Source organism: Beta vulgaris, chromosome 3 (genome assembly GCF_026745355.1).
Source record: "Beta vulgaris subsp. vulgaris cultivar EL10 chromosome 3, EL10.2, whole genome shotgun sequence".
Classification (NCBI taxonomy): Eukaryota; Viridiplantae; Streptophyta; class Magnoliopsida; order Caryophyllales; family Amaranthaceae; genus Beta; species Beta vulgaris.
In genome coordinates this window covers 37,999,960-38,027,514 of record NC_079204.1, presented here as the reverse complement: position 1 = coordinate 38,027,514, position 27,555 = coordinate 37,999,960, and the positions used below count along the sequence as shown (strand labels likewise).

Here is a 27,555-nt window from a genome sequence, read left to right as displayed (position 1 = left end):
CTTCCAGCAAGATTCGAACCTTGGTCTCCCATGTGGGAGATAGGAAGCGATACCATTGGACCCAAGGGTCTTTGGTTAAAAAGATTAGTAGTTGCATGATTGAGTGCAAGTAGTGGTGTGAATTGTGATTTTATATGAGCCTCTTGATGAAGCATTAGGCAAAGCAAAAGCTTATTTAGACAATTTCCTATTTTTTAAAAAGTTGGCCATATGTTCCACCATGACATTAGCTACATTAGTCACTAAACACGCAGGTCATAAGACGATTTAAAAATATATTCTTAATACATATCATGAATAAAAAAAATTTAAATTCCGAGTTGACATTCAAACCATGATTTTAGGAGAAACAACATGAAATCTTAAATTTATGAAACAAAGATTTTTCGTGTATTTTGATGTATTTTTTGTTTGATTTATGTATCTATGGATTTATATATATCACGATCATAAGATTTTTAAAATTTAAAATATTTTAACAAATGATTTTTATATATATCTTTCAATATAGTATTACATTTTATATGCTTTCGACCTTTATATATCTTTAAATATAGTATTACATTCTATATTCTTTCGACTTTTATATATCTTTAAATATAATGTTTTAACAATTATGAATTCAATATATTTGAAATAAAAGCAACTACTTAATAAAAAAAATCATTCCCGTGTATTATGCACGGGTCTAAATCATGTTTACATAAACCTCCCGTGTATTTTTTGCACGGGTGAAAAGCCAGTTAATAAATATAAACAAAATTTCGGAAACCCGAGTTCCCACCCAGGCCATAAACCCATCGCAAAGGCTACACATACACTGGTGTATGTGGGCCACAGCCTACACATACACCTAGTGTATGTGTTACAAGTAAAATTTATACCTTGTGTATGTGTTACTAGTAAAATTTATACCTTGTGTATGTATTACTACTAAAATGTATATTATTACTAAAAATATTACAAACTTACAATGTTCCGACAAATAACTTTATTTTTAATGATTTGTTCTTTTTTTTTGAAATTTTCTTTGTTTAGATTTGTATGAATCCTTTGTTTAAAACTAAAAAAAAAAATTGTAACTTTTTTTTCAGATTATTCATATATTAGCTTCATCTTCACCATTTTTCTACTATTGATTTCCACTAAATTTTCCTCTTGTGTTCAATTATTTAATTTGTTTGTAGAAAAGTAATGTTATATTTCATCCCTACCATGTAATGAAATTTAATTCCAAATATAGTATTTCAAGAGTCCATTTTTGGAAAGACGGTCTCACATTAGTGTTAACATGAGGCCGCTGATGTCATGTTGACATCACACACGTGCATCAAACCAACAGTAGAATTAGTTAAGCGCTTGCACGTATTAGTTATGCTAGCCTTAGATTGCTTCTGAATGAATTAGTTAAGCGCTGAATTATATTAGTTAAGCGCTGGAGTATATTAGTTAAATGGTGGAGTAGATTAGTTATATCATATATTCCAAATTATAATGCATTTTAAAAAACCCTAACTTTAGTATCATACATAAACATTCTCTCTTTCTTCTCTAATCCATCGAGACGTCCTAAAACCTGTATTGTTTTCCTCCTCCATTCTCTGCATACAACCTGCATTGAATGTAGCACCCCGATAATTCTCCCTTTTCAATTTTCAATATAAAACATAGAGAATTACCCAAGCATTATCGCCCGTGTGATAACCTATCGGCTTATTCAAAATTTTGCAACGGAAAACATATAACTAAACTTCATACTTTAATATAATAAATAAGTACTTAAACCACACACACTATAAATGTCTACTTCAAAACCAAACTTAATATAATATGTTCCTACTAAAGTAATAGATATAACAATTTGTTACACAAGCTCTACATTCTTAGATCCTAATGATACAACATCTGCAAACATATAGATGTCAATGCTCTAAAGAATCTGCTCACCAAAATGGATCATCACAGGATCAATAAGGCAAAGTCATGATCAACAATCACAAACAAAGCATGTAACCAACAAAGCTGAGTACTACATAGTATTACTTAAACATTCCTAACATGATACTAATAAATAACGTGTAAGAATAAATAATAATATAACAATATAACATTCTGCAGATAACTTATACTGAACTAAACTTTAATAATCATCTTTTTATTACTTTAATGGAATAGTTATTGGACTGAGTAGTCTTATCTAAACTTGCCTTCACCTAGGAAGACGAAATACGGGCGCGACATCGTATTTTAGAATGACCTGCGATATTGAGGAACCTTTGAAGATAGGAATGGTGATCAATCCATTTCCTAGAAAAAGTCATGGCTCGCTCACCATGTACCCCAACTCCTGATTGTCCAACTCTAAACGTGCACCAGTCTAAAGTTTATTACTATCCAAGTTACACTTTACGTAATTTACAATTTATTCTTTGTTATGACACACAAACAAGTAACACAGAAATATCAAATCAAACATTCACAACTAAACTTCTCTTTTATCTTAGGATTTAATAAGTGACCACACAATTTACAATCCTAGATTACTTCCTTTAATTCCAATCTTTCTTATTTGTTGAACTTAGCCAACAATCAATCTTACCTTTCAAAGGTATAACTCATCAACTTACCAAATAAGGCTCACAGTCCTTATAAAGTAGTGAAATAATACTATAAGGGAACACATGATTCAATCTCAATAATCTATTAATTTCCCCATGTGAATTAATAGCTAAAGTTCTCATCCACATGCTTGTATCAATACTTCCATACAAACATGATAATCAACTCATAATCATATCTCAAAATCAACATGTTTGCACACAGGCATAAAACATGTAAAATCCAATCATACTAAAAATCACATATGAACTTACAAAGTTCCTATACATGATACTACAACTTTTCCTTCTTAAATCATGATACTATATCACATAGCACATAAGTATGTATGTACCTTGTGTAAACAAACTGATAGGCCACCTTTAATCACTTAAAATTTACCTACTGAATAATCTCCGCCTAAAACAATCAATATAAATCAAAGTTAATATATACTCTAAATAAAATCCAACAACTTTAAAATACTTTAAATCCTCTTTAAAAATATTTAAAATTTGTTTTTACCATTAAAACTTCAATTACTTTTAATATCTAGCATAGTACTACTATACTAGTAATTAAAATCCTTAAAACTCCATTATTAAAGCCTTTCTAATATTCCAACAACTTATAAAATTATAAAACTCTATTTAAACATACTTTTTTTGACGAGACTCTTTAAACATACTTAAACATGCTTAAATTCATAATATAAATCAATCTCATAGTTTACAACATGCTACTATGATTTTCCAATATTTAACACCCTAAAAATCCATGCTTTGATAATTAAAAGTCAATCTAAAAATAATAATGCTGAAATTTTATCCTCTTAATACATAATATATATAATCCAAGATTAATCATTAAAGCAGTAAATTAAAATTATTAATCATGATTAATACTAAAATAAAACATAAAAACATGATCTTTTAATTAAAACTTGAGGAGGAAGAAAATAATTCAACCAACAAATCAAAGAACCAAAGAGAACAAGGTGTCGGAAATACAGCAGCAGTGCCGACAAGCAAACAGGCGGTGGCAAGGAGGCTCTTGGTGTTTTTCTGACGTTTCTTGGCGAGGAAGAAAGCGTTACTTGAAGAAGAAAAAAGAGAAATTGAGAGGAAAAGAAAAACAGAAACCCGTGAGGAGAGAGAAAGAATAAGGGGTCAGCTGCTTTGAGGAGAGAGAAATAATTTTTTTTTTGTGTGGTAAAATAATTGGGTCTAAGGTAAATATAAAGAGGCTTTTCCTTTTGGGCTTAGAGAAAGGAGATTGGGTTCCAATAACGTTTGATGATGAATTAGAACTCCTAACATCAATATAAATTCTTTTCCTAATCCACTTAGAATTTGGGTTCCTCGAGCCCATTTAAACTTCTTTTTCAAATCAAATTAGTATTTTAAACATTTTTCAAAGCATGCTTTAATAAAATATTTTAACTTCCTTAAATCCTTAGAATAATTTCATTGACTTTCAAAATGGTCAACATTCTTTAAATAAATAAATCATTTCAACCTAAATTATGTTTAAGTATAAATATATAAATACTAAAATATATTTATAAAATCCATAAAATTACGGGGGATTATATTAGATGTAAGTAAAATATTTAAGCACGAGTTTGCAATGACAATGTCTGCAAACACTTACTTTGTTTTTTTCACCTGATAAGATGTTTATCATATTTGAAGTGAAAGAAGAGTTTGACACATACACATCATAAAGGGTAATATATACTGTCCATTATTAGATGATAACTTGCACTTGCAAAAACTTTGAAAAAACATACCAGATCACTTTTGGTATTGAAAACTTAACTTTTGCATTTGAAAGTTTTAATTTTTTATTTGAAAAATATAACTAATACCTAAATATTATTAGTTATTAATTTATTCGTAATAGTTAAATAATATGAAGTAATATTTATGCTGCTAGGATTGTTGTATTTTTATGCCTTGAGAATCATGCACATGCATTCAATCACGAAAATACTACACAAATATATATGCAAAGGTGGATTAGATATTTAAAGAGGAAAGTGTGGAAAAGAGAAATGAATAGATAAAGCAATGTAACCCCATGATGATATGAAATCGCGAGAAAATGAGTTCTACAATCTCATTCTCAAAAGTCAAGATAATGAAGATGCAAGAAAGGCACTCCAAGAAGTCTACCAAAATACTACTGCAATTATAAACAAAGTCTTAACTACAAAACCAATCGTAGAAGAACGATGCTCATCAAGTACAACTACATTGGTTATTTTATACTCGTATGATTCAAAAACAAAGAGAGAAAGCGTAAGAAAGAAAATTCATTTTGAGAAGACGAAAAAATTAAATCCCAAGAACCAAACTGAAATTGGTACAATAATTACTCCATATGCTAGGTTGTATTAGTTATTTTTTCAGGTTGTCTTTTGTATTTGACATTTTAGATTTGTAAAAAAGTTGTTTCTTCGTTTATATTAGAAACAAAAATAATGCTCAATTAATCTTAACTAATTATAGAACAACACTAACTAATCTCTATTGATAAGCCAAGGGAGGAGGTGTGGTGTCCCCCTTTGAAATGACTAGAGTAACCTCTAATAATTTAAAACAACGTTTTCTTTTTATAAAAAAATAAAAAACAAGAATCACTATAACTTGCCATATAAAATAAGTCAAAATGGAATGTGCAATCATCATTAATACCTTGACAAAATAGATTAAAAGAATCAATTAACGAAATTAATTAAACTATTCAATAAAAGAAGTTAGTGATATATATTCGTATTTACAAAGTTCAACCAATATCGTTTTAACATTTATAATCGTTAAAGAACTATAATAAACCACTGAAAAGGAATAATATATTGAAGCATCGACCAAATTTTTCAGTTACGATATTAAACAGTTAAAAATCGGTCAACTTCAATTTAAAAAAATAATTTCTACCTCAATAATTGAAATTACTACCAAAATAATTTTAGATTGAAAAAACATGTTCATTCGTACATATAACTGCATAAGGTAGTTGACGCACGCATCGCGTGCATATACGACTAGTGTGTTAAATATGTTAACTAAAAAACAATGGAAGTCTACATAAGGATTACCAGCTCTAAACAATTGTGCTAAAATACTCAACTAATTCACCAAAAATATTAACTAATTCACCAAAATATTGTGAGAATTTGTGAGACGCAGCTCGTTTACTAAAAATATATATCTCTTGTGTTGGTTAAATCTCATGTTAAGACTAACGTGATACCGTCTTTTTTAGACTTTGTGGTATTTCAATGATCAATATATTATGTAAATTTAAATATCGTTGAATAACAAAATTGGTTTAAATAATGATAAGTTTGTAATTTTTTTTTAGTAACAATATATATTTTAGTAATAACACATCCAAAATATACATATTTTAATATGTGTATATGATGTATATCGTCTCTCATAAACCCAGAAACCCGAGTGAGAAGTGAGAAGTGAGAAGTGAGCAGCAATCGATGGATGGATTAACACCAACTATACGGGAATATTATCACAACATGTGGAAGCTCCATTCGGAAGCCACCTTTCTGTTTAATACCCAGGTTTAACTTGATAAACTTGGAGTCTTTTATTATTTTACAATAATCATCGTTTATTTTTTGTTCAATTTCAATTGTTTTAATATTTTCCATCTTCAATTGCCAAGAGTAGACTGAGGATGGAAGACAAGCATTAATATTAGAGTCCACTATATTTCACCCTCAAGGAGGAGGCCAACCATCGGATACTGGCTTCATCACTAATCTCAGTTTCCCATCCAAATTTGTTGTGGAAGATGTTAGGTGCAAAGATGGGATTGTAAGTGTGTCATCATTTTTCTTAATTTTGCTGTTTTCGGTCTCAAATTCTATGCTGTTATAACGTGAAAAAATGATTAACGTCTTTCTTTTAGATTTATCATTTTGGTCATGTTGAGAATTCGGAAGGAAATTCATTGGAGTGGAAGGTTGAGAGAGAATCGAAGGTTGAATTGCACGTAGATGAAGCTCGTCGTGATCTCAATTCGAGGTGTGTTTTATGACCCCAATTTTGTCGTTTGTGTTATTATTCATTCATTATAGTATTTGGGCCAATTTTTTTGTTGTTGGTGATAAAAAGAAGAATTCAAATTTCAAATGATACTACTTTTATCATATATTCATATTATAGGTCTATCTATCTCGTATGAGTTCTATGAATTCGGTACCTCTAGAGTTTTAGTAAAACTTTACAAGGTATTGGTGGAAGGGAAAAATTAGAGGTGGATTTTGATGAAAAAAGATGGGGGAGATTTTAAAAAGAGTAATATGAGCCGTTGATTTTTTACTCAATTGTTGATATTACTCAAACTCTACTTTATAGAATTATTTTACAACTCTAGAGGATCCAAAAACGAGTTTTATAACCCGTATTGCTCTCTCATTATAAATTTCTGGTCTAAATCATTTGTAAGGTTTTTTACAAAAATTGATAAGCTAACTTGTGAGAATTTTGAGATAATTACAAAATAGTAAATAATAATGTTCAAATTTCATCCTGAAATCAAAGTTCTAAAAGAACTATAGGCCGATGGGAATTTAAGCACCGGCCAAAAACTAGTTATAACGAAGTACTAAAACAGGATCCAGAGATACATGTAACTCTCTCTTCAAATTTGTTTTTTTTGCCTCATACTCCTTTTTTTTTCTTTTTGTTCTTCATATTTAGGATCTTGATACTATCCATAATTAGACATAATTTTTTAAATTATCCTCAATATATAAGACAAAATATAGGTTTGAGTTGATTTCATCATTTAAGTCAATGACGTTCATTGTCAAAACTAGAAGAACAAAAAGAAACATTGGGGAGTATGTAAGCTTTTTTTGAGAAATAAAATCTTCTATATTTGAGAAAAAAATATACTATTAACAAGAAAACTAACTTTGGTAAGATTTTAAAACAATTAGAAGACTAAAATCACATTGATCCATACAAAAACATTTTCTTCTATTACAACCTGGGAGCTAGTGTACGAGGTTGCGATATTTGGCGGCCTGATTTATGTGCCAAGTATCATACCACATAACAAAACCAAATTATGCCATGTCATTTAGGAAAATCAAAACATAACATGAGAGTTTGAGTAGTAATAGAATACTAGCATTTTGCAAAAACAATACCAAGTACTTCATTATTTTTTAAGTTTTACGCTGGGGTAGCACAAGTTTTGAGGAGAGGAGAGAGATAGAAAGAAATAAAAAAAGGAACTCATATGATGAAGAGAGAGAGAATTGAATGGCGAATAAAGTAATGTAACAGTTAGTTTGAAATGGTCTAAAATGGTAAGTGTAAAATTTAAAAAAGAATGGAGGAAGTACTAAATTTTTACAATAAATTGTGATCATATACCATGTCATAAGAATATTTTATTTAGAAAAGATCCCCTTGTCGTATTATATAATTATATGATAGGCATCTCTATATATCATAATCATAAAGATCAAGTTGCAGCGTGTTAAATTTTGCAGTCACTAAAGAAGCTCAATGTAAATACATGTAAAATATCTAAGGAAGCTAAGAGACATAACTAATAAAGTTTCCTTATCATGGGATGGAAAACATGATATTATGTATGAAAAGTTTCATAAAACTACCTTTTATAACCAACTTTTTTCATAAAACTACCTTTGAACATTCTTCTTTCAGAAAACTACAGTATGTAACAAATTACTTTCAATACACTACTATTTGACCGTTAATGAGGTTTAACCACCAATAATGCGGTCAACACAAAATGCTTTTCTCTCCTCCCCCCTCGTTTCCCACTTATTTCCTCGCTATCCCAGCGGTAGCAACCCTTAAGGCGACAGTCATTTAATGATTGATATCAACAATAAACTTAAGATGGTAGTAGTATATTGAAAGGAATTTGTTATATAAGGTAGTTTTTTGAAAATAAAATTTAAAAGGTAATTTTTTGAAAAAGTTTGTTATAAAAGGTAGTTCTTTGAAATTTTGCCTATTATGTATGATAAGTTTGCCAAACTTCAATCTTAAAGTACTTTAGATAATTTCAAAAAACATGTATATGAAGTCAATCTATTCCTTCTACTTTTGAGTTTAAATAATTTTTTTTAAGATCTAATGTCATGAAATGGCGTACTTTTGCGCATGCTAATAGGTCAAAATAATGAAAGATAAATGCATGAAAATTTAGGCGATTAATCATTTATTTAGATCAGATTGTGCCGGATCATAATCTACTAAAAATTACTCCTTCCGTCCTAGAATACCCTTTACACTTTTCTTTTATATCTATTCTAGAATACTCTTTATACTTCTATTTTTTAAATATGACCCACTATAATTTTACTCATTCTACCTTTTAACTATTAGCCCACACACCCTCTCCTCCAAATAAAATAATACCACTTTTATTACCTACCAACTCTAACCATGGCCCACATTCTCTCTCCTTAAAATAAAATAATACTATTTTTACTAACTATTAACTCCTATGACATCTACTTTTCAATAAAATAACAATTGATAACCAAACAACAACTTATCATCTAAAACTACGTGCCTTGATAAGTGTCAAGAGTATTCTGAACGAAGGGAGTAGTTTATTATGGAAATTTTTTATTATCTTATGGATTTGGAAGAAATTGAGTGATCAAGATTCAAGTACATGTAATGTCTTGAATTCTTTTTATTTTTATTTTGATGGGGATCTTGGGCAACACTCTCGTAAGGCTGTGTTCTTTTAGACTGAACTGAATTGAATTTGTCTGAACTGAATTGAATTTGTCTGAACTGAAATGAAATAAACTGACTAAACTGAATGAAATGAATGAAAACTGTGAGAGGAAACTAACTGAAATAAACGAAACGAAACTGAACTGAAATGAATGTGTGCGAACTGATTTTTTATTAATTCAGTCCAAAAGAACAGAGCCTCAGTAAACATCTATATGTAAAAGAGTGTATTTAGAAGCATAATGCACACTACCTAAGCATGCCATTTCACAATTCAAAAAATTAAGTTTAAAAAGATACTTCCTCCATCTTTTTAAGTTCTACCATTTGCTCTTTGTATGTTTGCCAAAGTACAACCTTGAACGATTATATATTTAATTAGGTATAAGTAAAAATTACAAAAAGTTGATATTTTGGACATATATATGGAGCGATATAAATTTTTAGATAGGTAAGTTGGAGTCCCTTTCAAGGAATTGGGGATCACTCTTGCAAAGGGTGAGACTCGATCCCCAAACCTCTCGGATCGGAGGTGTTGCCAACATTGATACCAGGAACGTGGTACGTGGCCACGTTACATGTTCCAGTGGACACGTCCTGTGGTATGTGGTATGTGGTGTAGGAGTCCATCTGATTTACTCTAGAGGCTGCATTCCGCGTCTCGTATTCGTAAACGTTCCGAAACGTTTTGCGTTCCATGTAACAATTTGCCAATATCAATTGGCTATTAGCTGGCAGGCTACTCAAGTTTTGGAGAGATTATAATGCATACTCCCTCCATTTACGAATAATTGTACACTTCACTTTGGTGGAGAACCAAGACAATTCTAAAAAAAGCATGAGAGAATTACAACAAAAGTGTATAAAGTTGATGTGACATGTTACCATATAAGGATAAAGTGAAAGTGTAACAATTAAATACATTCAATCTAAAAAGGAAAGTGTAACAATTACAAACAAATGGAGGTAGTATATAACTTTTATAATAAGAGAATATAAGAGTAGTGATTGATTTATAATAAACTACTTGATACAATTAATTAGAGTAATTTGATTATACATTCTTCAAAACTTTATACTCTCTCCGTCCCTTGTTAGAATTCCTGTTTGCTTTTTGCAAGGTTTCAAAGACACACATTGTTAGATAGGCTAACTTGCTGCTCTTCTTTGATACAGGCTGCATTCAGGAGGACATTTGCTAGATATATCCATACGCAATGTTGGTTTAGGGCATTTCGAGCCTGAAAAAGCATATCATTTCCCTGATGCGTATTGATTCAAATCATATTTCAAATTTTGATTTTACCCATTTTATGCTTGTTCCATGACTTCTTGTTTTGTCTGCTTGATTATTTGGGCCTGAATTAATTAATTCTTCATGCTTTAAGTATTTCTTTTATCCACAAGCTACCCTACCATTGCTCCATGTTAGTAATGTCGAAAGATACAAATGTATATCTTTCAAGACATCTAATTGGCTTCAGCTTGTAGGTGTCATGTTTCAGTATTTCTGTTTATTCAGTGCTAATTTTATATAGCATCTGCACATGGCATCCTTGAGGAGTTTTATCTTACATTTGATACGGCTTATGTTCTTGCAGACCATACGTTGAATATAAAGGCACCATTCCACAAGCCGAATGTCAAATTAAGCTAGAAGAGTTAGAAAGGGATGCTAATGCTCAAATTTCAAGAGGTGGAAAGGTATTCATGAGCTTAGTTTTTTTTTTCTTTATCGTCTGAAATATCATTTCTCTTAATTTAATATTAGATGTTGTGTGATCTTAGACTAACTTATTGCACTCAGGTTTCTGCTGCTATATTGCCATATGAACAAGCTGCTGAGATCTGTGGTGGTCAGCTACCTGATTATATTCCCAAGGTTAAAACATATCCCTAGTATTAGCTGGTTCTGAACTGAGAAATGATTACTTTTTCCATTAAATGGTCGTGCCTTGCCACTAATGTTTCTGTAGTCTGAGTTGGCCTGGCCCTGTCACTATTAGTTCATATTAGACTTAACCCAAAGTCGGAGCCTCCGAACCTACTAAACTTTTCATCATCTCATAGTGTGACTGTGTTCTGTTGGGATATGGATGGCTATATTCCTGGGACCAAGTTCCAGGGATATTATTCTCTTGAGTATGCTCGGCTGCTCATTGCCAGCTCTCTTGAAAGTAGTTTCTACTTGCTTACTTAAATAAATAGTAAACTTTACATGACTCAGACATAAGAGAAGAAACATGACTAGCAAATGGAAAAAACAAACCTAAACTACTCTTCACCTTCTCTTCCCCCCCCCCCCCCCATGTTAAATAGAATTGTTTGTGTGAATCAGATTTTTATGTATGGGGTTTTGCATTAACATTTAAGAGTGGGGTCTAGATAGAGGCATTGATCGTAAGGTTAGCATTCTTTTTTTTGTTGTAGTCAACATGCAATGAAGGTGTCGGTCTGGTGCAATGGACTGGTTGAGGCAAAGGATTACCTAGTTCCCCTTTTTTCACTTCAGCTGCTGATATAATTGAATGGTCAGCGTATTGCATGGATAATGTGGATGCTTGTTTTATTGGTTAGTTTTCCTTTATGAAAGGCTGTGACTTCAGACTCATGAGGCTTAAAGGTTTTTTTAATGAACTAGCTTAGGGTTCAGTTGGCCGTTTGTATTTAGTCCTAGATAGACTGGAAGCTCTTCTTTTATAAGGTTCTGTCTAAGGTAGGTTCTAAGGAGAGATATTTCCCCATCTCAATGTTTCTTTGAGGACACAAATCATAGGAGCTCTTCTTTTAAGTATTCAATTATGAGAAGCTTTAAATTAAATTGGTTGAATGGCAGCTGGCTTTTCTTTGTATACAAAGTTCACTCCTATCAAGTCTCTATTTTGTAGTACTCCCTTGTATCTTGTATTTCTCTTAAATCCTGTAAGTGCTGACCTAGACAAATTACTCATTAAGCTATACAGAGTTCTTACTTAATGTATATTGGAATACATGCAGTCACTGTGTTCTAGATCAAGGATCTGGTGGAAACATCCTCGTTTTAAGGTTGCATACACTTGACCCCTCCCCGCCATGAACGATAGCCTCTATGAAGGCATTCAGGTAGTCTTGAAGTTGATGTTGATGATATTGTAGTCTCTCAGGTCTAAAGTGAACTTGGAGGAGGAGAAGAAATATTATCTCGTGATGGAGGACATCTCGTAGAAGCAACCTGGTAGAGGAAGGGCTTGATTTTGCAGAGTATAGTGTTCAAGCATATTTCCTTGGTTATGGTTGCCAACAAGAGCTTGACTCCCTTTGAGCACACTTAATATAATGTCTGGGATGCTGACATCAAAATAAGTTCCCATGGTAGTTGTCTCTCAGCCCTCAAGGCTCAGGTATAGTCTCTTTCTATGTTACTCAGACTCGAATACCCATGTCCGACACGCGTACATGTCCAAGTATTTGGCTTGGCTATTTTGGAAAACTTTTTAATTTTTTGGCCCAAAAGGAACTGTCCAAGTACCCAGGTCCGAGTGTTGAGGAACCGACACGAGTACTTGAGGTGAAACGAAGAGTCCGAGTAACATAGGTCTCTTTCCTGTCTTTTATCCCCCTCTTTCCTTCGTTTCTGTTTATTGCATTCCTTCCTTTCCTTCTTTTCTCCGCTTCTTTCTCCTGATTCACACCCCCCAGTTACTAGTAATGGTGAACATTATGCCACAATGACCCCCCTGCAGTATGGTTGTAGGTGTCTTTTCATGTCAGCATGTATTATTCCAACAATGGTCAAACTTAAGGGGTATTAGAGCAGTGTCGAACACTCGGAAGTTCCCGTTCCCAAGCCGTTCTGGACATTGTTATACTTATTACCCATGCTTCTGATAATTAATACTATATGTAATTACTTTGTCACTAATATGTTTAGCTTCCATCAGAACTAGAACCTTCATTTTGCTTTTCCATAGTCTGTTAAAGCCCCTTACTGGAACTCGCTTAAACTCTTCTAACTTTATTCTGATAATTGAGGCTGATTTTGTTTTTGTTAGAGACAATTGAATATACTACCTCTTCACTTGCTTTATTTTCTTTTAATTAGCCATCCATGCATGTCCCACGTCCAATCATACTGCCAGCTCATTGGAGTTTAGAATCGAGATACTTGTGTAAATGTTAGCATAAATTGTCATGTTGCAAGGTTGCCAGCCGTTCAGCTTTATCCTGAACTGGCATCAGACATTCAAAGCAACTGTGGTATTTCTTATCCATCTCCCTAGTTTGATGTCACTTGATGAGTAGATTTTACTTGGATAGTCTTCTTTGCTAATCCACAGTCCACACTCTCAACTTGAAAGTTGAAACAAACCCAACTCCATGAAGAATAGTGTTTAGGATAGAATGAACACAAACTAAAAGAATCACTCTTAAAGCCTAGTATTCGGTTTTCAGTGTAAGGGAGGGAATCACTCTCAACCTAAACTAAAAGGGTTTAATTAACAAAGTAAGAGAATCACTCTCAAATTCTGTTAATTGGTTTTGGATTCTTGTATTTAACCTCTCAAGATATCCGTGCAAAGAGTAATATAAAAACGCTCTGCTTTAAGTCTTTAAAGCAACAGTTTGTTTTTGTGTATAACAACTTCAAATATGATTTTCATTACCAAGCTTATATATATATATATATATATATATAGTGCATGAGCTAAAATACTTAAAACATCAGTAATATAAGCTCCTATGCTAAGGTAATAAAGATAGAAAGAAATACAAATATCTCCTCTAAGGAAACTGGTTGAAATCAGCACCTTTCCGCACTTGATTGCTTTTCTTTTCACTTGGACGTTTACAAGAGGAAGGAACCAATGAGAACCTTTTCTATAATGAAGACACCTGCAACCAAGGAAATAAATCATCAAAATGCTACAAAAAGCCTGCTGCCCAGACTGAAGGAAAACGGCTGGGACACACGCCATTCCTGGCGTCTTTTCTGTTCAACAAATGGGAAGTTTTCCTAGCTAGGAAGGAAATCTTGCAATTGGCTCAAATTAAGCAAGTAGCTTAAGCACCTATGACTGAGCTGGGAGCTTGCTGCACCTTGCTTTACACGTCCCAAGTTACTTCTAAACTAAGCTAAATACAACTGGTTTTGTAAAACCGTAAATTACAAAAACTGATTTAAGAACTAAGCAACTAATAAACGTAATTAGTGAAAGTAAAGCATGATTAGAACTAAACTAACACCAATTAATTAGCATTAAGCACCTCAAGCACACACTTCACCATCACCCATGGGCAGCTGCTAGCTTGACCTACTTAGGCTCTTTTCCTTCATTAATCAAAACAAACACATAAGCACTAAAATTCAGGCCATGAATCTCTCCTTTGTCGTGCTTCAATTGATTACTTAACAAAACTTCATGGTTTGGAATTGATTTCGCATCAATCTCTCATTTGTGCATCTCTCACTAAAATGGGAATCTCTCATGAACGTGCTAGGGGCGTTTGTGAGACCAAATGGCATGACCAGCCACTCATAAAACCCATACTTTGTTTTAAAAGCCGTCTTCCACTCTTCTCCCTCTCTCGTGCATCTATGGTGATATCCACTCCTCAAATCAACTTTCGGAATTACCTTGGAACCACTCAATCCATCTAGCATGTCATCCAATCTAGGGTCAAGAAATTTGCATTTAGTGGTTATGTTATTCACAGCTATGAATATACATCCTCCACATTTCATCCTTCTTTGGCACAAGCAAGGCCACAACTGCACAAGGGTTTTTGCTCTCCCTCACGTAGCCTTTTGATGTGGATGTGGATGTACTTTGGTTGAGTTTTACCGAAATCCAAGAATCTTGAAAGAAAGATTGGATATTTAGGGTTTTTTTAAGTATAAAGGATAGAACAATTCGATCAAACACAAAGTAATTCACGATTTGGGTCTTTATTCACTCTCAAACACAAAGTAATTAAGCAATCAATCTTAAATCTCAAACACAAAGTAATTGGTTCAAGGTTTGGAAATCACAAAGAAGTTCGAAAATTTTCACAAAAGAAAATTAAAACTCTAATCTCATAAATCTGTAGATAAACAACATACACCCTATGCTATATAAATGAAAACAAATAAACAAACTCCTTGCTTAGGACAATCCCCTAAGTCATACTTCAAATAAAACTCTCAAAGATAATTAAAACCGAACAAGATAAACATAAAGCAATAAAGATATGAAGAGTCCTATTAGAACTCAGCTAAGCATACTATCACACTCCATTCTCATTCCTAACACACTTAAGATTATTAATCCAAGTAAAACTAGGACTACTACTACGACTAGTATTAGTCCTCTTACTCCTAACAAAACTAGGAGTTGTAGTCCTACTAGAACTAGCCAACTAGGATAGCACAAATCCTAATAGAACTAGGATTTCTATTCTCAAGGGGTATAAGCTCTTCACGCACACATCACCTTTCTTCATCAATTCACTGATTTGGTTTTGTAACTCCTCACTTTCTTTAGGGTTACATATATAGGATGGCTTATTTGGAGTTGGTGTTGAGATCAATTTGATGCTCAATTCCACGTTTTGGGGGTAGGACACGTGGCAGGTCATTAGGAAACATCCCTAAACTCCTCTAACAACTGCCTTAAATTCAGATCCTTAATACACAATCTGGTTGGTTTCTAGCTACCTCTCAGATCTTTTTCTCCCCAAAAACACACTCGCAAACAATAGGTTTATTTTTTGTTTTGGTTTTGTGTTTCAGATTTTAGAAGGGGGTAATGGTAATAAGCTTTTAATCTTGCCATCTTTATTTACCTTATACAGATTAGTAGAACCATCATGAATCACTTTTCTATCAAATTGCCAAGGTCTATCAGGTAGATAGTGACAAGCAGTCATGGGAATCACATCACATAGGATTTCATCTTCATAATTTCCAATTGAAAACGTAAGCAACATCCTATATTTCACCTTTACTTCAGTATCACCATCTACCCGCTTGAGTTTATAAGGATATGGATGTTCAGTACTTCCCCTGTTTCATTATGCTTGCAATGATTTGACTTTTACACTATTCAAAAACTTACTTATCTTTGGTGATGTACTAAAGTAGCTTCAACTGGACTCGTAGAGAAGTTAGCATTATCTAGTACATCATCTGTTTCTTTTTACTTGCAACAATTTGACTTTCATGCTTGTCGATGCATAACTTTAAGCATCAATATCTTTAATTACCAATAATGAAAAATCATAAAAAATAGATATTTAGAAAATATACATCGAGACGTATCTAACAAGATACCACATGAATATGTTTTTCCTTAACAATAAATCACCAAAGATAAGTTAAGTTTTTGAATAGTGTAAAAGTCAAATCATTACACACGTCCTCCTCCTCACTCTCATCTTTATCATGTTCCTTCTCTAAAATACACTCTTTTTCCAACTCTTCTATCTCCTCAACATTTCTCAAAGTCATAGTTCTTTTATAGTTAAGGAAAAACGTATTCATATGGTATCTTGTTAGATTCGTCTCGATGTATATTTTCTAAATATCTATTTTTTATGATTTTTCATTATTGGTAATTAAAGATTTTGATGCTTAAGGTTATGTATCGACAAACAAGAACGTCAAATTGTTGCAAGTAAAAAGAAACAGATGAAGTACTAGATAATGCTAACTTCTCTACAACTCCAGTTGAAGCTACTTTAGTAAATCTACCTCCATCTATGGTTAACGTGCATGGCTTCTTATTCACTAAGGATTTAGAATGAAAAATGGTTTCCCTTTTTTCTTCATTTTCAGCCACATTATTAGAGTATAATGACCTCCTAAGAACTAAGATTTCACCTTCCATTTTTGGATTACACACGTCCTCCTCCTCACTCTCATCTTTATCATGTTCCTTCTCTAAAATACACTCTTTTTCCAACTCTTCTATCTCCTCAGCATCCCTCAAAGTCATAGCTCTTTTATTAGGACAAGCAGATTGATATGACCATAACCTTGACATTTAAAGCATTCACTTTGAAGTTTTATCATCTACAACTTTATCTTTCTTAGTGAAATCTATACTTATCAAAGTTACTAGTACTAGTATTAGCTTTAGATGTATTAAATGGCTTTGAATAAGATTTACCTACTATTGACTTCTTCTTTTGATTGTCCATTTTGAGAGCCACTTTGCAAGCTTCATCGAAAGTAAGGTATGGGTATACCTCCACCTTCTCACGGACCTCCTCACTTAGGCCTCCTAAGAACCAGTCAAGCTTTTGCTCCATCTCTTCAATATCACAAACAATGGACAATTTTTCGAACTCCTTGATGTGCTCCTCCATTGACATGGCTCCTTGCTTAAATGTAAACCATCTAACATACCAAATCTTTTTGTAGTTAGCTGGAACAAAACGCTTTGTTAAGTGCTTCTTCAGTTTCTCAAATATAGCAATCTTGGATTTGTTTTCCTTCACTCTTTGTCTCTTCACGCCTTCTAACCAAATGGATGCATATTTAGTTAACTTTAGACCAACTACCTTGTACTTCTTTTCATTTGGTGTGTCTTTGATATGAATGTGAATGTACTTTAGTCGAGTTTTATGGAAATCAAAGAATCTTGAAAGAAAGACTGGATCTTTAGGGTTTTCTTTAAGTATTAAGGATAGAACAATTCGATCAAACACAAAGTAACTCACGAATTGGATCTTGATTCACTCTCAAACACAAAGTAATTAAGCAATCAATCTTAAATCTCAAACACAAAGTAATTGATTCAAGGTTTGGAAATCACAAAGAAGTCCGAAAATTTTCACAAAGAAAATTAAAACTTTAATCTCATAAATCTGTTAATTATTCGACTACATGACTCCATATTTATACTACTTTAATTACCCTAATCCTAGTAGGAAAACAAATATCCTACTCCTACTAGTAGACATAAACCAACTCCTAATAGGCTTAGGACAAGTCCCTAAGTCCTAGACTCCCTAGACTCCTTGAATCATGTAAAATCCATCGTTTTAAGAACGTAGGCAAAACCATGATTCCTAATACAACTATAACTAGGAAAGCAATAAAGATATGAGTCCTAACAGAACTAGGACACTATGTATGAATCCTAACAGAACTAGGATTCGTGGACAGTGGCTGGCTCAGTGGCTGGCACTGTCTTGCGAACTTGATGCTCCTCATACGCATCAGTCTTTGTATTAAAGAAAACGTTTCAAAGAGCGTTCCTATTCAAGGTAAACTTCTGGGTAACTCGTTCCATCAAATTCAGGATCTTCAATTTTTAATCCCCTATCATCCACCTTAGAACTCCTCTCTTCCTCATTAGTTTTCTTTCTGACAAGTTCTAAGGTTAATTAGGTGATCATGGCTTGAAGTGTTTCCTTTTGCTTAGCTAATGCCTCTAACATGGCATCTCTCCTTGCATTAGCATTCATTTCGTCTCCCATTTCAGGACTGAACTCTTGATACCACTTGAAACAAACACAACTCAATGAAGAATAGTGTTCAGGATAGAATGAACACAAACTAAAAGAATCACTCTTAAAGCCTAGTATTTGGTTTTAAGTTTAAGGAAGGGAATCACTCTCAAATAAACTAAAAGGGTTAATTAACAAAGTAACAGAATCACTCTTAAATTCTGTTAAATGGTTTTGAATTCTTGTAGTTTAACCTCCAAATATATTCGTGCAAAGAGTAGAATATAAACACTCGGTTTTTAGTCTTTAAACGCAATGTTTTTTTTTCTTTTTTTGTGTTTAACAACTTCAAAATCTGATTTTCCTTAATAACCAAGCTTAAATATATATATACATGCTAAAAGACCTAAAATATCAGTAATACAAGCTCCTACACTAAGGTGATAAAAAAATAAAGAAATACAAATATCTCCTCTAAGAAAATCGGCTGAAATCAGCGCCTTTCCCCACTTGTTTGCTTTTCCTATACATGAAGACACCTCCAACCAAGGAAATAAATGAAAAAGATGCTGCAAAAAACCTCCTGCCCAGATCTGAAGGAAAACGGCTGGGACACACGCCATTCTTGGCGTCTTTTCTAGCAAATGGGAAGTTTTCCTAGCTAGGAAGGAAAGCTTGGAATTGACTCAAATTAAGCAAGTAGCTTAAGCACCTATGACTCAGCTAGGAGCTTGCTGCACCTTGCTTTACACGTCCCAAATTACTTCTAAACTAAGCTAAATACAACTAGTTTTGTAAAATCGTAAATTACAAAAACTGATTTAAGAGCTAAGCAACTAATAAACAAAACTAGTGAAAGTAAAGCATGATTAGAACTAAACTAATACTAATTAGCATTAAGCACCTCAAGCGTAACGTCACCATCACCCATGGGCAGCTGCTAGCTTGACCTACGTAGGTTCTTTTCCTTCATTAATCAAAAGAAGCACATTTGCACTAATTTTTCAGGCCATGAATCTCTCCTTTGTCGTGCTTCAATTGATTGCTTAACAAAACTTCATGGTTTAGGCTATGTTCAGTTCACCTTATTTTTGCTTATTTCAGATCAGATCAGATCACAAAAAATAAGTCCAGATCAGATCATGCTTATATTTACATCACTATTAATACTATTATTTACTAGTACATTTGTTCAAAAGGATTATTATTGTTGTTGTTGTACTTATTAATTATTAATATTGGTAATTATTATTAATCTCGTTGTTATCATTATAAATGTCATTGTTATCATTATTTTAAGTTATTTTGTTGTTATTAAATAATAAAAAAATTAAAAGCCACGTATTAAGAACATAAGATTGGCGCAAAAATAAGAAATATATAATATATGAAAGCTCAAATTCATGACAACAAAACTAGTAAGTTTGGATTACATTTCAAAATAAGTTAAGTGCGAGATAAAAATTATAAATTTAGATCCGGTATAGCTCTTCCTACCGAATTCCAAATCTCTCTAGCTATTTGAAGTTGCACCCTATCTATTTCTTTCTTGCGCAAGTCATTGAACATATCACAATCTGCTCTACTTGGTGCAATATTTACTGTCCTTGAAATCGGTATATCCAATTTATACAATCGGATGAAATTTTGGAGTGTGAATACAGAAACCATAATAGCCAATTGATATGGGACATCCATGTTCGGCATGTTTGAGTTTGTATATCTTATTTTATTCTATATGAAAAAATGAGTTGAGTCTGTCGAATTCTCAAGTGTGAAACATTTTTTTTTAAGGGAAAAAGTGAAACATTTTAGAAGTGTTCTTACAAAAAATAATGACTTGGGTTATAGAATTATATTTAATAATAATAATTATTATTATGATTATAATTATTGTTGTTGTTATTATAATAATGATAATAAAAATAATAATTATTATTATTAATAAAAGCTGTGTAAAAGTTGTGATAGAAATAAAATGATAATAGTAGTAATACTATAAATAAGATCTTATAATATATTGCATAATAATGAATTATAAAGTAATAATATAATGAGAAGGTATTGTGTCAAACCGTCCGACCATAATCTTTGGTCGGACGATTTTCAGTTGGTTTCAATTTTTTTAGTTGGTTTCAATTTTTGTTCAGTTGGTTTTAAATTTTTTTCAGTTGGATATAAGTTACCTCTAAATGAAAGTAACTTACATCTAAATGAAAGTAAGTTACCTCTAAGTTACCTCTAAATGAAAGTAACTTACCTCTAAATGAAAGTAAGTTACCACTAAATAAAAGTAAGTTACCTCTAAATGAAAGTAACTGACCTCTAAATGAAATTAACTGACCTCTAAATGAAAGTAACTGACCTCTAAATGAAAGTAACTTATCTCTAAATGAAAGTAACTTACCTCTAAATATTTCTGAAAAAACGCTTTCACATAAATCATCTAAAAAAACCCCTTGCAACTGTACTGCAAAATTAGTCCACCTCAAGTTTCCAATGTTCCAATCTGATTTAACTCAACTGCTACATGTAATATAATATTTTCTAATGATTAATTAAAGGTGTGAAGTAGCAACAGCAAGAAGAGGATTTTTCATGTGTACAGTAACACCAGTGCTTTCACACATGTCCATTGTCTCAGGTTACTCACCGTCGCAAATACATTCCAGGACAAATCCTTCTACCGCCACCAAACAGAATCAACTCTAAGTCTTGCTGCTTGAACTCCATCGATGAATTCATGAACCTCTCTGGACGAAACTCTTCCGGTTCATCCCAAATTTTAGGGTCTCTCTGAACAACCCAAGCATTAACAAAAACAAGAGTTTTTGCTGGAATGGAAGGAGAGGAGAGAGAAAATGGAGGTTGATGATGAGAAATCAGAATAGTTAGAGAGAGGTAGGAAAGGTGGAAGTGATGAACAGAGAGAGAGGAGTGGTCGTCCGACCAAATGTATTGTGTCAGACGGTCTGACACAATACTTTCACTAATATAATAGTAATAATATATTTTATAAAAGATAAGATCTTGTAAATCAGATCAGACCACATCAGAAAAGATAAGTTCAGATCAGATTAGATAAGTTCAGATCAGAAAATTTCAGGTGAACTAAACATAGCCTTAGAATTGATTTCGCATCACAACTCTTGCAGGATAGCCGTCCTCGTATTATAAAGCTAGGTGAGAATCTTGGATGTCCTTGTGGTGGCACTCATGTTCGTGATATTTCAGAAATAAGAAATATGAAGGTAATGGTATTTCTTTCATGCATAATTAGATATAATCGTTTATATCCTATCGATCTTAAGGAGCAAAAGATCTGGGTGTTTATAATACTACAGGACTATGAGCCTCATTTTCTCAGGAAACAGAATTCGTGGCATTTGCATTTTCTTCAGCTGTTTCTTTCAAACAAAGAACTTAAAGATCCTCTTAGGAGTTCTCTGAGATTTCACTCGCGGCCATAAAAGACAGCTTTCCTTGATTATTAAGTAAGCAGGGTTGAATAATTTTGGTTGACCTTTTATTTAGACACTGAAATAGATTTTTCTGAATAAAATTCAACTAAATTGCATACAGCAAGTGCACTTAAATTTCTTTTTTCCGCCATTGAGCCTATCATAGGCGTTCACATCTATGGATTCACTCCAGTGAGTTCCAAGTTATAATATATTGCTAGGGTCTCTTTTACGGAGTATCATTCTCTCTGTTTCTGCGATACCCAAATTTCCATTCCCCTATTTTAACGTTAGTATTAGCTTGATTTTTGAGTGTTTGTATATGTATTTTATATGTTGATGAGATGGTTCATGTCTTCTTGCTCTTGACCTTAAGCCCTCGGTTCAATTGACCTTGAACCATAGCAACTCGATAAATTCTTTACTATAGTAGGATTCACATGCCACCTCTCTTTTCATGTATCTCTAGCCGGTTGTTGTAGAATTCGTGGTTCTTCTAATCACGAGTTTGTGCTTAATTGTACTCGTTTATTTTCCCAATCCTTTTTTTCACCTATTTTATATGTGCCAACATGAAGACGTTATCCTGAGATGGAGAGGCCTAATTTCTTGTTATCTTACCTTAGGAAAAGATTATTAGATGCTACATTCTGTATTTGATAATAATCTAACATACAGTTTGGCAGAGTGAAGGAATCATGTTAAGTTTACCGATTTGAGCCTCCAATTATCCTCAATGTGTATTTGTTTTGCTTTTTTAGAAGAACGAACTGATGGAAACGTTTCCTTTCTCGGGTGAAGGATATTTTCTCTAATAAGAGCCATTCGCTCAATTGCCGATCAAAGACATTAAACTGCTTCCATACCTTAATGCTGTAACGAAGTATTCTATGTCTGTGACAGGAGTTACCAGATTTTTAGTTGAAGATCAGTTAACTTTTTTTGTTTAATTACGTTGCAGATTTCACGAATCCGATCAAAGAAGGGATTGACAAAGGTTTTCTATAACATCAGTGTTTAAACTAATTACAGCATAAACCATTTATCTGTATGTATTTGGATAAATTTGTGAAGTAGAAATTTGTGTATTGAATTTTAATGCTGCTGATGGCATAAAAGAAGCTTAAATGAATCTAATAAAAATTAAAGCTAGAGTGATTCATGTTGCTCTTTGTTAGCAACTCTAGCTAATTAGTCGATGTGCTTGCTGTGCACTGGGGTCACTGCAACATATACTTATATGCATGCTTGTTATTTTTTTTATTAAGAAAAATAATTGGTCTGAAAATCAACTCCTGTTAGGCTATTAGCCTGCAGGCACACCAGCTCAGAGGTTGGGTACAATACTAAACAATTAGAAATAAATGTCCAAACATATTGTTGGGATGAGGATTTGAACTCAAGCAATGTCCTCTAATTCGGGGTGGTACCTCTCCTTCATATGCATGCTTGCTATGAACTACTATTTGAATAGCATGTCTCTGGATTTTTATAATTTCACAAACAGTATTTCATTTATTGTCCAAATAAATATATTATAAAAATGCTGATCAAAATAATCTCAACTATGAATCTTCTACTTTCAATAATCCCAATTTATTTCAAAATAATGCTGACTATTGGCCATGTCTTTCAAATATACAATGATGACTTTTTCTTTTTAAGGAAGCAATTTAGGAGAATGACATATCACAATTTTATTGATTTAATATATTCATTTTTAATATTTTTCTTGTTTCTCTCTCCTCCACACCAAAAATTGCATTAGTTAAACAATAGTATGTAAAAAAAAAAAGAATTTGCTTAAAAGCCAATGCATAATCAAACAACTGCACAAATGAAGGAGCAAGAAATCCTCTTTGGTAGGGAAGAGTAAGATCCAAACTCTAGACTGATTCAAGTGAAAGAAAGAGAGAAGAAAAGGAAGAGGAAAGATTCATATGTTATCTTTTACAACCGATAACACAATGACAAATGAAATATGAATCTAAATTTTCAAATAACATGTTTTCGTATGTTCAACAACAGAGAATGGGAGAAATAAGATAGTAAATAGAACGCGATGTAAGGAACAAAAATATGGTGCGAATTATGGATGACAATGATTGCAAAGGCTAGACAAATATGACAACTACTTTGTAATGAAAATAATTTTTTTCATTTTTTGACACTGGATGAAAAGTAAGAAATACAAGGACTAATTACTAAAGGTTAACATAGTTGCTAAGAATCAATATAGTCTGCTTCTCCCATATAAACTTTTGAAACTTTGATAACCATGCACCAAGAGAAGGATTTGACAATGTCTTTAATTTTAGAGACCGTCCATATTTTCATTTGTCATTGTGAGTGGGGCTAAGAGATGCCACAAAATCTTGAAAATATTGGTATATCATGAGTGAGGTTAAGACATGCACCTCCTAAAATAAGGGAAGCAGTTGTAGAAAACATAGCATAAGCACTTTTGAGAGTGAACTTACCATAAGGATTTTCCACCCAATAAAGTAAATCAACCTTATCCTGCTGAGGTAATTCCATTGACAAATACTTTGTTCATCATGGAAGCTGAAAAATGCCTTACCAAATCTTATTTCCAAGAATGAGTAATAGCGTTAATAAGATCATGTACCTTCAAAAGTTGAACTTGATGTAAATTAACATTCGAATGAGGTTCAGGAAACCTATTATCCATCCATCTATTAGAGAAAGCTTTGACAAGTCTACATGTACTAATTTTCCAAGCACAACTTTTGAACAAGCTAGCATGTGCTCAACGTAAGCCTCCATACCCCCATGATAAAGGGAAACAAGTGGAAATAGACTTTCCAATGAACATAAGAGTTGGGCCACGTGCATGGTAGATTTTGATGAAGAGTAGGTTTGAAAATTTTGTAACCCTCAAAACTTGTTTAATGAGAAGACAAGTATTCTAGAATACCCAAATCCCCCTCCCAACCCTTGTGGTAGAGAAGTGATTCCTTTTTTAACCCAATAAAATCCGTCTTTGACCTTACTAGCCCACAAGAAAGAGTGTATAAGAGATTCTACTTTTGTCAATGTACTTATAGGAATAGGAAGAGAGGCCATGATGTGAGATGTCATTCTAACCAAAATCGTGTTTATCAAAATGATTTCAGAGTAGAAGGAGTTCCAATCATGAATTGTTTTTGCCACTTTGTCTATTAAGAAACGAAAGTGAACATATTTTGACATTGTGATGTCAATTTTGAAGCCTAAAATGTCCTTGAACAATTTTGTGTGTGTTTGTTGTAGTGTTAGGACTGAATACTCGTGTGATAAAATATCCATAAACTCTGTATTATGCCTTGATCATATCAATCTTGACCGCATCAAAGATATTAAAATTATGCTTCCTTTGGTTGATATAGTGGGTGCGTTCATGAGAGATAATCGTAATATCACTCATTAAACAACCCGAGATAAAGGCATGTTGATTTTCATTAATAAGAAGAGGAAGAATAACTTTAATACGGGCCGCCAAGCATTTGAAAATACACTTATAGAGTGTATTACAAAAGACTATTCGACCTTAAGTGATTTGGATTGAGAGGGGAGCCAATATTTAGAATTAAGACCAACAATGTTCTATTTCAAGATTTGAGGATATTATCCGTACAAATGAAGTGTTGAACACGCTTGATCACATCTTGACTAACAGCATTTCAGTGAGGAGCTTTCATAACTTTTTGTTCAAAGACATTTTGGAAACCAATATATAGTTATAGAAATGGTAACTAAATAATGGCCCTAAATTGAATAAAAGTAGTGGACATCGTATATATTTTTTTCATCTCCAATGGATTATATAAAGATATTTGGGAGGGAAAAAAAAGGTAATGACCATTACCTAAATTAAACAAAAAGTGATAAAGATTAGCCCGACCCAAGCCGAAAAATGTATTGGCTTGGGATATATTTTGGGGTTGGTTTTCGAGCCCGATCCTGATTTTTTTTTTTATCTAAAGTTATAATAATCTAGCATTATCTAATAAATTGACAATTTTTATTCATAGTCACCCTTTCTTACATAAGTTTATTGTAATGAAATATTTTTTTTTCCACGTAGTCACCCTTTATAATCTACAGGAATATTTGTTAAGAAGCATCTGTAAAAGGTTGAATTTGTGAAAAAATACCTTATATAAGTGGCAAAATGAGACCTTTATTAATTTTTGTTGGGCAAAACCTTATGTTGAAAAATGAGCGTTAACCATCATTTTTCGGTGTTGACCACCTTATGTGCCTGGGGCTGGTATAGGCTGTCACATGACCCAAAAAACATTTTTTAAAATCCCCCCCCCCCCCTTTTCCCTCCCATTCCAACACTATTCGCAGCCATAATTCTTTAACCTTGATGTCACCAACGAAGGTCTCGCTTTTAAGGACCAATTAGACACGACGGGAATCTACGTTCAAGGGACACCAATAGGTGAGACCTGCACGACGAGCACCGCCGTCGGGGACACATGGGAAATGTGAGCTTGCTTGCGTAATGGCACATGGGATGGTTTTATGTACTCGTGCAGCAGCGTACATGATTTACTATAAAAAGGATTGTTTAATTAAGGTCGGATATACTCACTTAGACCTTAGGTAGGGTGGTCAACGCGCAAAAAATGGTGATCAACACTCAATTTTCAACCTAAATTCCCAGTCAACCGAAAAAAAAGTTCATTAAAGTCCAACTTTGCCAATTTCCTTATATAAGATCATTTTTCACTAACTCAACCTTCTATGAGGTCATTTCTAACAAATTTTCCTAAACTATAATATCTAGGATTATTTGCTTACAATGATGCAACCTTTTAGCGATTGGCAAATAATAAAGCAACCTTTTGATTATTTTAGAATAAAACAACCTTTATACCCCATTAACTTTGAGTAAGCCAAAACCGATTATAACCTGAAAAAAATGTAAAATGGGACACGTGTCGCCTAATAATTGGTTCCTAAATAAATTTTATAAAAAAATTTAAAAACAAAAGATTAAAAAAAAACAACCTCCACCCTCACTGCCACACCTCTCTCTCTCCTCCCCCCACACACTGCCACACCTCTCTCTCTCCTCCCCCACCCTCACTGCCACACCTCTCTCTCTCTCCTCCCCCCACCCACTGCCACAACTCTCTCTCTCCTCCCCCACCCTCATTGCCACACCTCTCTCTCTCTCCTCCCCCCACCACTGCCACAACTCTTTCTCCTCCCCCACCCCAACCACCCTACGTGCAACCTGAGCCACCCTCTTCCTTACCGTCGGGTCCACCGCCACCCTCACCCGACCCATTTTGCCCCTCCCG

At 33.2% G+C, this 27,555-nt stretch overlaps 1 protein-coding gene across 16 annotated transcripts; it reads left to right on the top strand.

The window, feature by feature from the left end:
* The first annotated feature begins 6,014 nt into the window (after positions 1-6,014).
* LOC104884372 (uncharacterized) lies at positions 6,015-23,436 on the top strand. Of its 16 annotated transcripts, none has more exons than XR_788714.4 (10): positions 6,024-6,184; positions 6,294-6,440; positions 6,535-6,650; positions 10,539-10,631; positions 10,964-11,066; positions 11,170-11,244; positions 12,360-12,407; positions 12,506-12,742; positions 21,932-22,027; positions 23,199-23,229. XR_788714.4 is itself a non-coding variant. In XM_048641440.1 (9 exons), exons 1-8 carry the CDS (start codon positions 6,098-6,100, stop codon positions 22,244-22,246), a joined length of 843 nt encoding a protein of 280 aa, XP_048497397.1. In that variant the 5' UTR covers positions 6,023-6,097; the 3' UTR covers positions 22,247-22,270; positions 23,199-23,436. The 16 variants fall into 16 exon arrangements, 10 of the variants coding, with proteins under 10 accessions (XP_048497402.1, XP_048497399.1, XP_048497398.1 ...); XR_788710.4 differs by having other exon boundaries at positions 12,498-12,742; positions 23,199-23,228; XM_048641440.1 differs by lacking the exons at positions 12,360-12,407; positions 12,506-12,742 and adding an exon at positions 22,121-22,270 and having other exon boundaries at positions 6,023-6,184; positions 23,199-23,436.
* The last annotated feature ends 4,119 nt before the right edge of the window (positions 23,437-27,555 follow it).